The 14,563-nt window shown below is 47.2% G+C and overlaps 1 protein-coding gene across 4 annotated transcripts; it reads left to right on the top strand.

Moving 5' to 3' along the window:
* The first annotated feature begins 2,492 nt into the window (after positions 1 to 2,492).
* On the top strand, positions 2,493 to 14,167 carry ppp6r3 (protein phosphatase 6, regulatory subunit 3). 4 transcript variants are annotated; one of them, XM_081698811.1, is made up of 25 exons: positions 2,493 to 2,669; positions 2,864 to 3,097; positions 3,329 to 3,515; positions 3,859 to 3,996; positions 4,176 to 4,241; positions 4,790 to 4,902; positions 5,115 to 5,228; positions 5,367 to 5,496; positions 6,549 to 6,701; positions 6,777 to 6,932; positions 7,025 to 7,089; positions 7,202 to 7,317; positions 7,667 to 7,752; positions 7,854 to 7,940; positions 8,622 to 8,668; positions 9,470 to 9,524; positions 9,804 to 9,934; positions 10,048 to 10,169; positions 10,788 to 10,959; positions 11,086 to 11,174; positions 11,249 to 11,426; positions 11,725 to 11,742; positions 12,536 to 12,634; positions 12,758 to 12,844; positions 13,132 to 14,167. In XM_081698811.1, exons 2-25 carry the CDS (start codon positions 2,871 to 2,873, stop codon positions 13,178 to 13,180), a joined length of 2,685 nt encoding a protein of 894 aa, XP_081554937.1. In that variant the 5' UTR covers positions 2,493 to 2,669; positions 2,864 to 2,870; the 3' UTR covers positions 13,181 to 14,167. The 4 variants fall into 4 exon arrangements, with proteins under 4 accessions (XP_081554937.1, XP_035387956.1, XP_035387959.2 ...); XM_035532063.2 differs by having other exon boundaries at positions 8,571 to 8,668; XM_035532066.2 differs by lacking the exon at positions 11,725 to 11,742.
* The last annotated feature ends 396 nt before the right edge of the window (positions 14,168 to 14,563 follow it).

Below are 14,563 nucleotides of genomic sequence, written 5' to 3'. Positions count from 1 at the left end.
GGCTAGGCTAGCATTAGCGTTAGCTCTGCCGGGCCCTAGCGAAATGGTATGTTGGCGTGATTCAAAAGTGGCCCTTCTTAGCTTTAGTAACAAACGCTCGGTAAGAGAGATTTGCGTCAGGCAGTCGGTCTCTAAACCGATTATATCAATTAATCGGCAGTTTAGCTACCTAGCTAGTTGCTTATACTCATTTAGCAGGGTTGTTATCGTCGGCGTTAGCGTGTGGTTAGCTAACGCTATAGGTAACGGCTGAAGGAAAGGTAGCTAGCTGTCCTAGCTAACGTACGTCTGTCTTGTTGTGGGGTGATCTGTGTCTACAGAGCTGCTCTGTTCAGTGTTTTAGCTGTGGCTCTGGGTGTGTTTAATCTATAGTGGGCTGCTGGTTTGCAGCTAGCAAGCCCTGTTATGCCAGTGTCGTTACACCAGAATGTGTGAATTTACTTCTGCGGTTTAATTAGTTGGAGATCCGGTTAAGTAGCATCAGAGGAGATCGATCGGTTGGGCAGTTTGTTGTTGTCATTGCTGTAAAATGTGTTTAAAGGAATACTAATAATTCAGCGTTTGCTAAGTGTTATATGACAGTGATTGTCAAAATGCCAGTTGCTAGACAGCGAAGTATTAGATTGTCAGTTTGAAAACCGGTGAACCTGTGGCAGGGGAGCAGTGTTTGACACGCGAGTACTCCACAACGCCGTCGTTCTCTCCCGTGTAGTAATGCTACCGGGTACAAGACACTTTTAGTAGCGTCTGCCTTTACTGATACTAAAGCCAGCATTTTGGTGGCGTGCTTTTGACTTTGCGGTTAGTTCTCATGCAACTGCTCCCAGAATACGTTATGCATGGATATGTGACCTTTTTTATTCCTTACATTTGGTTATGTGCCTAGCACAGTTAATTCAACATTTATTTTTCTGCTAATTGGGTTATAAGTACGCAAGTAACTATTATAAGTACATAAGAATAGCTATTATGGGCAGTTTGCATTTATCCTTTGATTTTTAACGTGGGATCAGTGAGCCGACCATTTAATCAGCTTGAGTGCAGTGGTCCAAGAGAGGGCCTAAGCTCCCTAGGTCTGGACAAGTCTCGTCCTAGGCTATTAATAGGCTTTCCTTCCTGTTAGCTGTTTGTGTTTTTATAACCTCTAACCTGGTGGTTTGTTGCTGCTTTACCCCTGGAGAGGAACTCTGTCTGGTGATGCTATTCTGGCCTGTTAATGTGGCCTCCAATTGGATGAAAGCCAGGATGACTGACCACACCTGGAACTGGTTTCACCAGACGAACAATTATGTTCGTGTCAGTTGACCAGATAAGATAAATGTAGTGTGTTGTTGGAGTGCTGCATTAAAAGCATGCTTAGAGGTTTCAGCAGAACAATATAGATGATGCTTGATCTTCTAAAATTATACAGATGAACTATAATTGTCTGGGTATTTTTGTCTAAATATAAAGTATAATTTTCTATGTTTATGAAGAGGAAGAAATTTAAAACTGTTAATCAAAATGCAGAATTTTTTATTTATTTATTTTTACTAGTTACTGAACAAGTGTCTGCCATGGCATAAGAGTGAGACATGCTAGGTGTTTGGTTAAATAATGTTTTCATTCAAAAATGAAAATCTCTAATGGTTTAATCATTAAGTTATATATTCCTGGTGTTCTTTGGTATGCATTACATCTCCGTTCTTGATCTGGTCTTTAAAAGTCAACTAAAAGTGTAAAGCTGTCCAATACTAATTGATTTTTCATATTTCATTCTTGTCTTCATTTATAGAATGGTAAAATCACATTTGTAGTTTGCGTTTTGATGTAAAAAGTCGGGGGGGAGTTAGGTGCCTCGTGTGTGTGTGTCTGTGTGTGTATATATATATATATATGAACGCTGCAGAAAGAGACTGCTGAATCTGCTTGTGTCAAGAAGTAGTGATGAGTTACAATGGGCCAAACAGTCACGTTCTCAACACAATGGAGGCTGGGATCTCTCCTCTGCTGCCGTGGTGGTGACATCAGTCCAAGCTTCTCCACTGTGATGTGCTGGTTTCATTTGTTCAGGGTCATGTTGAGCAGAGCTGCCCCTTCTGTAATGCTAGGAGAAGAGCAGGCATATTGTGTGGAATAGCTACCATTTGCTTTCAGCACGAACCTTTTAAAGGATGTCCTTTATAGAAAAGTTTGCATGGCTTTGCTTCTACGGTATTTGTCCTCAAGTGCTGAAGATCACGCATCTCTCACTTATCAAACAGATACACAATAACTAGTCAGAACAAGAATACAAACATGGCTTTATGTATGTGTTCAATATGTTGTTTGATTAAAGGTTGTGTCTTGTGGGGATGCCGGCGTGTTGTGGTGGGGGTAGTGTTAGTAATACCAGGCGTGTTGTGATGGGCTGAGATGGTATTTACCTGCTAATGCTGTTTGTTGCAGGAGTGTAGTGGTGGAGGATGGTGTTTGCCTACTAACGTTGTTGTTGTTGTGATTGTTTATTCCAGGTGTGTGTTGAGTGTGTGTAGCTGGGGCAGAGGTGTTGACTGCAAGCTGCATGCAAGCTGTTCGTTAGGACGTTCCTCCTGCCTGCAGTGCCTGGAATGGGCCAGACATCCCAGAGAGTTGAAGCATTCTTTTCTTTTTAATCAGAGATTTTACCCTCTGAGCCCTGTATTGCTCAGGTAGACCGTGCACTACACACCTCGCATCACCTCACAGCACGTCACCTTCCACTACTGTCCATTTTACCAGCAGTGGAGTTGTTTTTGATGCTGTCCGTTGCAGGGAACGCGTAGTCTGACAACGTTTGGGTGTTCTTTTTGTTACGGTGTGGAGGTAGTGTCAGGATATCATGTTCTGGTTGTCTGTCCCACAGAAGCACCATGTTTTGGAAGTTTGACCTGCACACGACGTCGCACATCGACACGCTACTGGACAAGGAGGACGTGACCCTGACGGAGGTCATGGACGAGGAGGACGTTCTGCAGGAGTGCAAAGCCCAGAACCACAAGCTAGTGGACTTTCTTGTGCGGCCACAGTGCATGGAGCACCTGGTTGACTTCATCACCCAGGAACCCAGCCAGGACATGGAGGAGAAGATCAAATACAAGTGAGCTGTGTTGGCCCGCTTTGCTAGCCATCCCAAGCCCCTACGGCTCTTCACGACCACCGCTTCCTCTAGCTGCCTTTTAACTACGGAGTCGTGTTGATGTATACAATACAAATACAGACAGCACTTGCCAGGTTCTCATCTCGGGGCTGCCACTCCGAAGTGAATTTGGCATTCATGTCAACCTGCAGCTGTCGGCGCGTAACAAGATGTCTTGTGTTGATGATGTAGGTATCCCAACATCTCGTGCGAGCTCCTCACCTCAGATGTCGGGCAGATCAATGACCGGCTGGGTGAAGATGAGGGTCTCCTCCTGAAGCTCTATGGGTTCCTGCAGAGTGAGCCCCCTCTCAACCCTCTGCTGGCCAGCTTTTTCAGCAAAGTCCTCAGCATCCTCATCGGCAGAAAGCCAGAGCAGGTGAGGGAGGGGCATTGCCATTAGGGGGCGTAGCCTGCAGACTGGCAACTCTAGCACAGACCAGTCATTCTGCTAAAACACAAGGCATGTGGGTGGATTGTGTTTGTCTTTTAAAAAAAAAAAACAAAAAACAACTTTTTACAATCTGACCTTTTACAAAGTTGTGCAGCTCAAAACTGATATTTGTGGATATTGCCTATAATTAATTAGTACTCGATTTTCTCTAAACAAAAGTGTGTGTGTGTGTGTGTGTGTGTGTGTGTGTGTGTGTGTGTGTGTGTGTGTGTGTGTGTGTGTGTGTGTGTGTGTGTGTGTGTGTGTGTGTGTGTGTGTGTGTGTGTAGATTGTGGAGTTCTTGAGGAAAAGGGAGGACTTTGTGGATCTCATGATCAAACACATAGGAACCTCGGCCATCATGGACCTTCTTCTCAGGATGCTCACCTGCATTGAACCTCAACAGCTTAGACAAGACGTTTTAAATGTGAGCTCTCTCCCCCCCCCCCCCCCCCCCCCCCCGCAAGACTCAAGATTAATTTCATAATTTATTCAGCACTCTGTGGTCAGATAACAGCCGGTTTAAATGTTTGTGTTCAGACAGACGGGTGTTGGCACTGCGCTTTATGTAGCTAGTCTTTAATCCTCTCTCTGTCTGATCTGTAGTGGTTGAATGAGGAGAAAGTGATCCAGAGGTTAGTGGATATGGTCCAACCCTGCCAGGATGAGGACGTAAGTCTACACCCATGCTACACCCATGCTACACCCATGCTACACCCATGCTACACCCATGCTACACCCATGCTACACCCATGCTACACCCATGCTACACCCATGTTTCCTGTATGTGGGGTTTGTTTGTTTCAGTCAAAATTAATGCCATGGATAAATATAAATGTGTTAAAGAGTTATATTAAGTTCGCATTTCTTCCGGCGTGTGACCACGTGTTCTGGTCTGGCCGTAAACACTGGCTGTCTTGTACAGAGAGGTTCCTTCCTTGACTAACTGCTGTGCTTCTATGCACATTTTAACTTCTGCGTTAGCTTGTTGCTTGTCAAATGCTTTCTTGCTCTGCCACGAGCAAGTTGAGCTGTTCTGCGGCCATGGTGCCCATTCATCTGGATTTAAACCATTGCAGTGTTGCAGTCTGCAAGTTTCAAAACCAGTGTAAAGTAATTTAAATATAATTTTAAAACATTATCTGGAAAGAAAATTGCATTTGGTTTAAAAAGGCCTTTTGCCCCGCCCTGCCCTGAGTCCTGTTGGTTTGTTCCCTCAGAGACACTCGAATGCGTCGCAGTCGCTCTGTGAGATAATTCGCCTCAGTAGGGATCAGATGTTTCAGGTACAAGGCTCCTCCGAGCCCGACCCCTTGCTGGCCACTCTGGAGAAGTACGTCCTTCCTTGGGGAAATCACACTGAAGTTGTTCATTTATTCTATTATTATTTTTATTATTATTACTACCTGCAGCTTATAATATAATATTTGGTGTTTGAGTGGGCAGATGTGTACTCTGATGCATTGGGTGGGCTTTATTGGGGTGGTGTGTGTAGCCTCTGAGAGTGGGTGTGTCCAGTGGCTTGAGTCTCTGCTGTGTTTTCAGACAGGAGACTGTAGAGCAACTTCTCTCCAACATCTTCGACAAAGAGAAGAATGAGTCTGCCATAGTCAGCGTCATCCAGATTCTCCTCACCCTCTTTGAGACCAGGAGACCAGCGTAAGGGCTTCTGGTCACGTGTGTGTGTGTGTGTGTGTGGGTGTGTGTGTGTGGGTGTGTGTGTGTGGGTGTGTGTGTGTGGGTGTGTGTGTGTGGGTGTGTGGGTGTCTCTCTAAAAAGTGCTCCTCTGTCTGGCAGGTTTGAGGGCCACCTGGAGCTCTGTCCTCCCGGCCTCAACCACGCGTCTTTCTCTGTCAATCAGAGCATCCTGGAGGCAGTCCGACCCAGGCTGAAGGATTTCCACCAGCTCCTGCTCGAGCCTCCAAAGGTGAACTGATGGAGTAGACTGGCCTCGTTTTGGATATTTCCAGCCTCGATATCATTGTTGAGTAGTTTCTATGTAGCCCCCCACCCGCTTGCCTAGCAGTGCTCACCACAGAACTACTCTTCACGTCTGTAGGTTATTGGTCAAATATGGCCTTCTACTGTTTACGGGTTTTGTATTGTTCTGCAGATGCCTGTGATTTCATGCTTGATGTTGACTTATTGCATTGCAATCTTTTTTGCTGCCAAATCCCTGTGGCAGTATTTTCTGTGTGGAAATAAATAATTTTGAAAATGGCACATTGGGTGGGAGCCAGCCATGCCAGTCCAGAGCTGCAGCTCCACTGGTGCACGTTCATAGCTCAGATGAGGGCTTTCAACAGCAAAACTCAAGACCGTGGTGAGAACTAATTACACGAGAGTGGTGTTTACATTCAGAGCAAAAGTACCCTTGTTGTGCTTCAGGGGCCACATTTTGGTTCTTGGTCAAATACTTTGTCAGAATTCCTGTGTGAGTTTGTTTATTTTGGGCTGGTGTTGTGTGGATGCAACTGAGGGAGCCAGCATCCGCGCTGATGTTCAGTAGGCCAGCGTGCTATCAGCCGAGCAGCTGCTGGGTTCAAGATGTGGCCTCCTGGTGCCTGCGTTGCTGCAGTCTGACATGTTGACTCATTAAGTTTGGTTTTGGTTTTTTTTCATCTGAGGCTTCATTTATTGATGCATTTCAGGTTGTGGTTTGAGTGTTTCCTCTGTTGGCTATGATATGCCTGGGGGGAGGAGGATGGTGCTATGCACTGAAACTCTGTCTCTCCATCTTATTACTGGTTCAGTCTCTGATGGAGCTTTTTCTTCCACGTTAGAATGAATTGTCCTAGTTGCCCTATGAATTGATAATAATCACTATCGCAATAATTAACATTTTTAATGTCTTGTTACACGTTACATTTGTTAGATTTTCACACAGCAAACGGCACGTGAGTCTACTGAGTGATTTTTGTCTGTCTCGTGTTTATGCAAAATATTTCATGTGCGTTCACCTTTTGTGTTTGTGATTAGAAAACCCCACTGAAGACCACGTGGGGGTTGCTGGACCCCCCGGTGGGAAACACGCGCCTTAACGTGGTGAGACTGGTAGCCAGTCTCCTGCAGACCAGTAACCACATCATCAACCAGGAGCTCATCAACCTGAACCTGCTGGGGGTGATGCTTGTGAGTGCTGCTTGGAGACCACACAGAAGAACTTTCTTCTTAAAAAAACATTCTGACTTTGGTTGTTTTTTGTAGGATATGTACTTCAAATACATCTGGAACAACTTCCTACACATACAAGTGGAAATCTGTACCGCCATGGTCTTGGCCATGCCTCCAACCCAGAGTGACACTGATATTAACCGGGACGAAGACAAGGAGCAGCTCAGAGAAAACATCCTCATCACACACGTGAGTGTTTCCACATGCACGCTCACGCACGCACTCTTGTGGGTGGGCGGGTGGACGGGCTCTTCTCAGTTCTTTCATTCTTTCCCTTGCAGCTCTTTCAGAAGTGCAGGTTGATCCAGAGAATCCTGGATGCGTGGAGCTCCAACGAGAAGGAGCAGTGAGTTGAATCATCTCTGATCCTTTATAGACCAAAAGCAGAGTCTCATGGTAGTGTGCTCTCTGGTTTGATGGTTGTCCTGTTTAAACAAATCCAACCTGGTTTCCTGCAGGGCAGAGGGGGGGCGCCGAAGAGGTTACATGGGTCACCTGACCAGAATAGCTAACTCCATAGTGCACAACAGTGACAAGGGTCCTAATGGCACTCAGATCCAGCAGCTTATTTCAGGTGCGTTGTTACACACGTGTTGCACCCTGTTTCTGAAGTCCCTCACGGCCTCATGTCAAATGCAGCGCAGGGTGTCAGGTGTTCATGTTGGTGAGCTGTCCTGAGTTCCACAGGTGTCCACTGGTGGTGGTTGTTGGTGTTGGCTTACTTAACACTTTAGTAAATCAGTGTGATGGTACGTTTGTAAGCAAGCGGGTCCAGGCTCATGGCTAACCATTATGACGCTGAGCATAGCCCGGCAGCACTAACGCTGTGGTAACAGCAGTGAGCTGTCTTCCGCTGGTGGTTTCCTCCTGGTTGTAGTTTTTTGGGCTGGCAGTGCTCACTGCCCTTGTTTGCTGTGTGACAGAGCTCCAGGAGGATGAGCGGGAGCGATGGGAGTCCTTCACGTCCGGGCAGCTAGCTGACATAAACAAGAAGAACACTGTAGACTTAGTAAGTCACCTGCCTTGGCCAGACATTGTCCAAACTGTGGTGCCAGTAGCTGAACTTTTATATGCTAGGATGGAGACAACTTTGTCTGTGTCTGTCTACAGGTTAACACGCATCACATTCACTCGTCCAGTGATGACGAGGTAGATTTCAAGGACAGTGGGTTTCACCACGACTCTTCCCTGCAACAGGTAAGTTCAAACCTCCTTATTTATCAGTATCTGTTACTATCAGCTAGACACGTTACGTTCTGGCTCCAGTTCAGTGAGGCTGACGCACGGATGTTTGTAACTAATATAAGGCACTGTCCCTCACAACTGGGGGGGGGGTTCTTTTTAAGACTAAGCAACAGCTAACGGCGAAGCTAACACGAATCACAATCACAAAATTACAGTTTGTGCAGTTGATGACTGAGATGGTAGACTATGTAAGCTGGCTGCCTAGCATGTTCTGGTTAAGTCACTGGGGTTTAGTGGGGTGGGGAGTTGGAAGATGACATGCACTTATGTTAATTAGCTTGGGTGGGTTGGTGCGTAAGTATTTTTGACAGTTACAGCAGCACTGGATTGTTAAACCATTTTAAAAGGCTAAAGGGAGATGTGATAACAGTGCAGTTCATGTCTCAGACATGTCATAATTATTCACCACGTTCAGAAATTCATTATTTTTGCAAAATCCCTGTAAAGTAGTAAACACTAAAACATTCAGTCTTTAAAAGTGTGGTGTTGGCTGGTGCTTGGTAAGATTTAAGAGTTTAAGCAGACTGTGTTTGAAATGTAGTGTTGAGATTGTATCATTATCGCTGCTCCTGGGTTGGCCAGGCCTTTTCTGATTATCAGATGCAACAAATGACGTCCAATTTTATTGAGCAGTTTGGCTTCAACGATGAAGAGTTTGCCGATCAGGACGATGTTGTGGAGTGAGTACTCAAGCTGCATGATTCTGTCTCGCCAGAGGGGGCACTGTTTCTTCCAAACACAGGCCTTGTGGCATTTTGGGGCTGAGCTCACCACACCCCTTGGCCTTAAATTCCCTGTCTGATTGGCCTTGGCCTGTGTCTGGAAACTGGGTCCTGTTCTTTGAAGGGGTTGGGTTTTACTGAGTGGTTGGCTGGCTGTGGTGAAGGGGTTGGGTTTGACTGAGTGAGTGGGGCTGCCTGTGGTGAAGGGGTTGGGTTTTCCTGACTGGGTGGGAGGGGTCTGATGTGGACGTTGTTGTTGTTGTTTGTTTTAGCTGTATGTTTAGACTCCAGGGCCATTTTCTTACTGTGGGATCTCCAAACCTCCATCTGGAGAATATGCAGAGTTCATCTCCAACTCTGTGTGAACACCTACAAAGGCACCAGTTACTTGACTGGTGTCTTTTTGTTGTGTTTGTATTGGATCCACTATTTGTTGGACAGTAACTCTCTAAGAGGAGGGTTTGAGATCCTTCTGAACTGTGTAATTATTGCTGTACTATTATTTTAAATCTGATAATGTAACTTGAATCTAAATTAACGTCAAACTTTTGTGTCACCAGTAGTAGTTGTAGCATTTAATACATTGTTGCTGTTTCACTGTGCATTATGGGTATTGTATGCTGTAATGTATATCAACTGTTCTGTGTTTGGATGCATGCTGTTTTTCCACGTGAGTGTGCATTTGAGCGTGCACGTGCTGTTGTGCTCTTGCTAACTGATTTTTCACTCAACTGAACTCTGTTCTCTTTAACCTTGCAGTATTCCCTTTGATAGAATATCAGACATCAATTTTTCCTTGAATACAAATGAAAGTGTAAGTATGCCCTGTGTCTCAGCAGTGATCACACATGCGATGTAAAGCACGCGCACACACACGTGCAAAGACGGGACCTTTCAGATGGAGGTCCTTCATCAGCTCAAGTGCTTTGCTTTGCAGAGCTGATAAAGGACCTTCTGTCCAAAAATGTTGTTTTCTCTTAACCTTGTGAACTGTGAATTTCTGCTGTGGGTGGAAACGTTGTACGCTAAATTGAAGTGTGTGTGTGTGTGTGTGTGTGTGTGTGTGTGTGTGTGTGTGTGTGTGCTCCTGCAGGCGAACATGGCCCTGTTTGAGGCCTGCTGTAAGGAGAAAATCCAGCAGTTTGAGGATGCAGGCTCAGACGAGGAGGACATCTGGGACGAGAAAGACGTAACGTTTCCTCCTGAAGCACAGAGACGTCCAAGGTAGGGCATGCATGTGTACATGTACTCAGGCCTTAGAAAACAAGGTGTCTCCTGTAAAATCTCTCTCTCTCTCTCTCTCTCTCTCTCTCTCTCTCTCTCTCTCTCTCTCTCAGGAGTGCAGGCAGCACAGACAGTGAGGAGAGTACAGACTCGGAGGACGAGGACGTGAAGCGCGATCCATTTGAGGCAGCGAATACTGCTGCTGATGACCGCATGGAGGTGGACAGTGGGGAGGGTGAGGAACGCGCACACACACTTATTTATTTTATATATATATATATATATATATATAAAAAAAATATTAAAAGCGCACACACTTGGGTTAGACCTCCCATGGAGGTGGGGAGGGTGAGGAACGAACACACGCTGGACCTTGCGAGGCAGGCTTGGCAGTATTAAGGTGAGTACTGCTGAGAAGAGGACAGATTCATATTTATAAAAGTTGTTACTGTAATTGATGTACAATAGCTTAAATGTGAACACTATATAGAAAAAGAATCAAAATGATGTAGCATCTTTCTTTTGTGTGTGACCAGGCCAGTGTAAGGGTTTAGTGGTTAGATACTCTGTCCTTCCCCTGATTCCCTTTTCCACCAACGAGAAACTGTAATCGTTCCAGTGCTCCCACCTAATTTGGAAACATTCTGCGCATTTCTATCATAATAAATAAACGGGTGCTGGGACCTGAACAGTTCGTTCGCAACTGCAAGCAAAGAACAGCAGCTGCTTCAACGTAAACCATGACCTCATGAGGGGGCGTGTCATGAGCGTTTAGGGGGAGCAGTAGGTGGACTCTGAATGCATACTGATTCCTCACTGGTGCAAAAGTCTGTCCTGCCTGGCTTCCTTGCAGGACCTGTGTGGACAGCCAGCTTTGATGACATCCCCATGGATACGGGGGGCGTGTCTGCCCCAGCCCTCTCCTCTCCTGGTTCTTTGACTGAACCTGCAGCCTGGAACTCTCCTACCAACACCGTAGCCACGGAGACCGGCTGGGCAGACTTCTCCAGCTTCACACCCGTCAGGTGAGGGGTTGGCTTCACCCATCTCCACCTGCCGCACCGATGTGAGAGATTCCCACATTAGTGAGCTGACACAAACGCCTCACGCTTCCTGTGATGAGGGTTTTTTTTGTTTTTCGTTTTCCACAGCCCCAAAGACCCTCTGAGGAGCAACTCCCCGGTAGCCATGGAGACGAGTGTGGAGACGATGGACCCTCTAGGTGTGAATGCACCCGCAGGTGAGCCAGAAGTCTAGCCCCCTTTGTGGCATTGCGTGCTCCAGGTCAGACACTGAACCTCCTACCTGCTGCAGGGGCAGGGCAGTGGCCCAGTGACGAGCAAGCCCAGCCGCCCGTCTCCATCGGGGGCGGGTCTGACGTGGAGGAGGAGTCACCCGGTGACCGCATCACGGAGACGGTCACCAATGGCTCCATGAAGGAGACACTTAGCCTTACTGTAGATGCCAGAACCGAAACTGCTGTTTTCAAGAGGTATGTCCCTCTCTCCCTTACCTCATCACGCTGCATGAGGCCCCTCCCACTGCCCCTCACTCAGAGTGCTCATAGGCCAGGGACCCGCCCACTCGCTTGGGGCTACTGAAACGTACAGCTGTGTTTTTTCATTTTCTTTTATTTTGTGTGTTTATTTGATGTCACCATGTACAGAGCCAGTGTCTGTTTCTGCTTGGGGGGGGGGTCACAAAAAGAAAACCCAAGCGTGTTTCCTTGCGTGTTGAACTGCAGCACTTAAACATGCTTCCTCCCTCTCTCCGCGTGCGTGGGGACTCAGGGTGTTGAAGTCGTATCGGTATGTACAGCCGGTCGGGAGCAGGCCGGGCCTCTGCCACGTCTGTCTTCATGTCAGCCGTTCAGTTCCGATTCCTGCTCATGTTGCCTTCAGTTTTGGTTTCCTTTCCGTGGTGATATTTCTCCATCTCCATCTGCATGGTCGTCAGAAGCACAGGTTGCCCCGCCCCCAAACCCCTCCCCGAGCGTTTTTGAGAGGAGCTGCCTGGTGTGGGGACGTCTCCCTGCGGGAAGCTCCTCTGGGCCGGTGTTTGCTTCCTGCACGAAAGTGGTTCCTCCCGGGGCGCTTGTTCTCGAGTGCAGGGAGCGGTGTCTACGTACCGTGTATCTCCTTTAACGCCACAGTGGGTCTGGGGTCCCTCAGTCCGGGATGACGAAGTTCCGACAGGCTGATCCACACTAGCTGGCAGCTATTGGCCATCCCTCCACGATTAGAGAGCCACTGCTGGGCTTTGAAAATGCCCCGTTGCTAAGACGATGGCTTGCTGGCATGTCCCCGCCCCTGAGCCATCTTTTTGTTGTCCCCGCCGTCTTCACACGTCATTTCTCCTGAACGAGTCCCCACTCCAGGCAGACGTTCATTACTGCTTCTGTCCTTCAGTTTGTGCTGCTCAGTTTCCACATCGTCTCGTTGTCTCGCCACGCCCGAGTCCCTTACTTTTTAAAATAAATATACATTTGTTTTTGCAGCGTGGCTTTTGATTTGGCCCACTCTTTGTGTGCGTGGGTTTTGGTGGGGGTGGGGCGTGTGGAGGGGGAGGAGCCCTGTAAAACCGTGTGTTGCTACCTTTCAGCGAGGAGGGGACGCGAGCTACCTCTGAAGATGTGGTGGGAGACGCAGAGAGCGACAGGGCTGCGTCCGCGCTGACCACTAGCAACTGTCAGAAATCGGGGTAAGCGGCGCCTGGTCCGGCGAAGTACACACACTCCTTGCGCCCGGCCTGCTGCTTTATTTGACGCTTTACTCTGGTGCGGTTCCTTTTAACTGAGCCGGCTCTTCCGCTTCCGCCTGACAGTGCAAAGCACTTAGAAGAGAAAACCAGGGGGGCGTGGGAGGGTCTCAACGGCCCCGTAGAGAGTACAGCTCACATGGAGGAAGCCAAGTAAGTAATGTGGCCGGGGCAGGGGTTTGGGTGGGACATCGCTGCGCTGGCTCTAGTCGATGAGCTTGCACTGATCTGAATTTATCTAGATAACTACCAGAGGTGATTCATTAAAATCCGTCTTCTGGTGTTTGGTTTTCATTTTGTTGGTGAACTTGAACCTTTTTTCTTCTCTTGGGTTAAACTGATGGGATTGCCTGTTTTGGGGCAAACTGAGTTGTGTAGTAAGTCTCTCTGCGGGGTCGAGTAACACGTAGGTGAATCCTGTCTCTCACCCCCCCCCCCAGAACAGAGCAGGTGTCCTCACCTGACGCTGCGGTCAACGGCCCTGTCTGAGGCGTCTGCCCCTGCCACACATGCTCCCACTCCTAGGGGGCGCCAGCCGGCCGACAGCGCCGCCCCCGCCGGCACCGAACCAACTCCACCAGATCAGGACCAGCAATATTAACATTAGACAGCTGTACAGAGGACGGGAACTGTCTGAAGAGAAACCTCCGCGGATGGATTCTGTCCCCCCCCTTTGCCCTGCATTCGTTTATATACTATTGTTCTAATGAGGTGATCTGTCTATCTTGCCATTCAAAGTTAATAGAAATGTTGCTATAGTTAAAAAAAAGATTGTATGAATAAAAAATATTTTATAAAAAACAAAAAAAAAAGCAAGACCAATGTATACAGAATCAAGATTGTGACCCAGACTGATCGGAACAGGCCCTGTGACCAAAAGAGAAGTGTGTTTTTGATGAGATTTCCTGCACAAAATCTGCTATTTGATTCCCCAGCCAAGCCGTGGCAACCCCCAGCACGTGCAGTGGCCATGCGGTGGTCTGTGTGAGACTTTAGGGATGTGGTTTTAATATTCAGATGGTTTATTTTGCAACAGCTATTATTTGTAAATTCTTTTTTGTTTTTGTTTTTTCTTTCTCCCCCAAGAGCAAGATCTGAAAGGTGTTTTTGTTTGATAAACTTGATACCGTCGGGTGTGACCCGTGCCGTTTAAGAGCCCTGGATCAACCCCCTCCCTCACGTGGTGTTTTATCTGCGCATGGCTCATCGCACGGGACTCAGCCGGATTCCAGTGGCATGTAGCTCACGACTGTAAACTTGCTTTCAGACATGTGAAGAAAAAAAAAAAATACTAGCTCAATTTTTACAACTTTTTCTTTCCACACAACTCAACTTTTCTACCTGGAGCATGCTGGGACTGCGAGTTTCTCGTGCTCATGCTTCATTCATATTTACCAGGTTGATTTTCCCCTTTTCTTTTTTTAAATAAAATGCTCTCTGTGCCAGCAACACAAGGGAGGGTTTTTCTTTCCTGCACTGCGCTCATGTGTTCTTCAGCTGGCTTAATTCCGACCCACCAGTTCATCCTAGTTGCCACAGCCTGTGTTCTCCATCATCTGAATGTTACGCTTGAACAGCCTTTCTGCAGGTGTCGATTCCACAATGAGGCTTAAATCCTGATCTAAAGGCTTGGGGGGGAAAACACTAAACACAGCCTAGTGCCACCTGAGGCGTTGAGTTTGGCAGTTTTCAGCTGGAGGTCTTGGAATTTCGTGGATTCTCCTCGGCAGGTTTTCCATGCTGATTTGTTCTGCATGCTGGTGTTGCAGCCGTTACTAAAAACACTGGGCTTTTCACGTAGGTAGTCTGGGGTTTTAGGGCTTTTGTTAATGATTTTGTCAAGGTCTTTTAAGTTCTGTGTGTAGGAGGGAT

Source organism: Electrophorus electricus, chromosome 16 (assembly GCF_041902795.1).
Source record: "Electrophorus electricus isolate QZ-2024a chromosome 16, ASM4190279v1, whole genome shotgun sequence".
Classification (NCBI taxonomy): domain Eukaryota; kingdom Metazoa; phylum Chordata; class Actinopteri; order Gymnotiformes; family Gymnotidae; genus Electrophorus; species Electrophorus electricus.
This window is presented reverse-complemented; position numbering and strand designations above follow the sequence as displayed.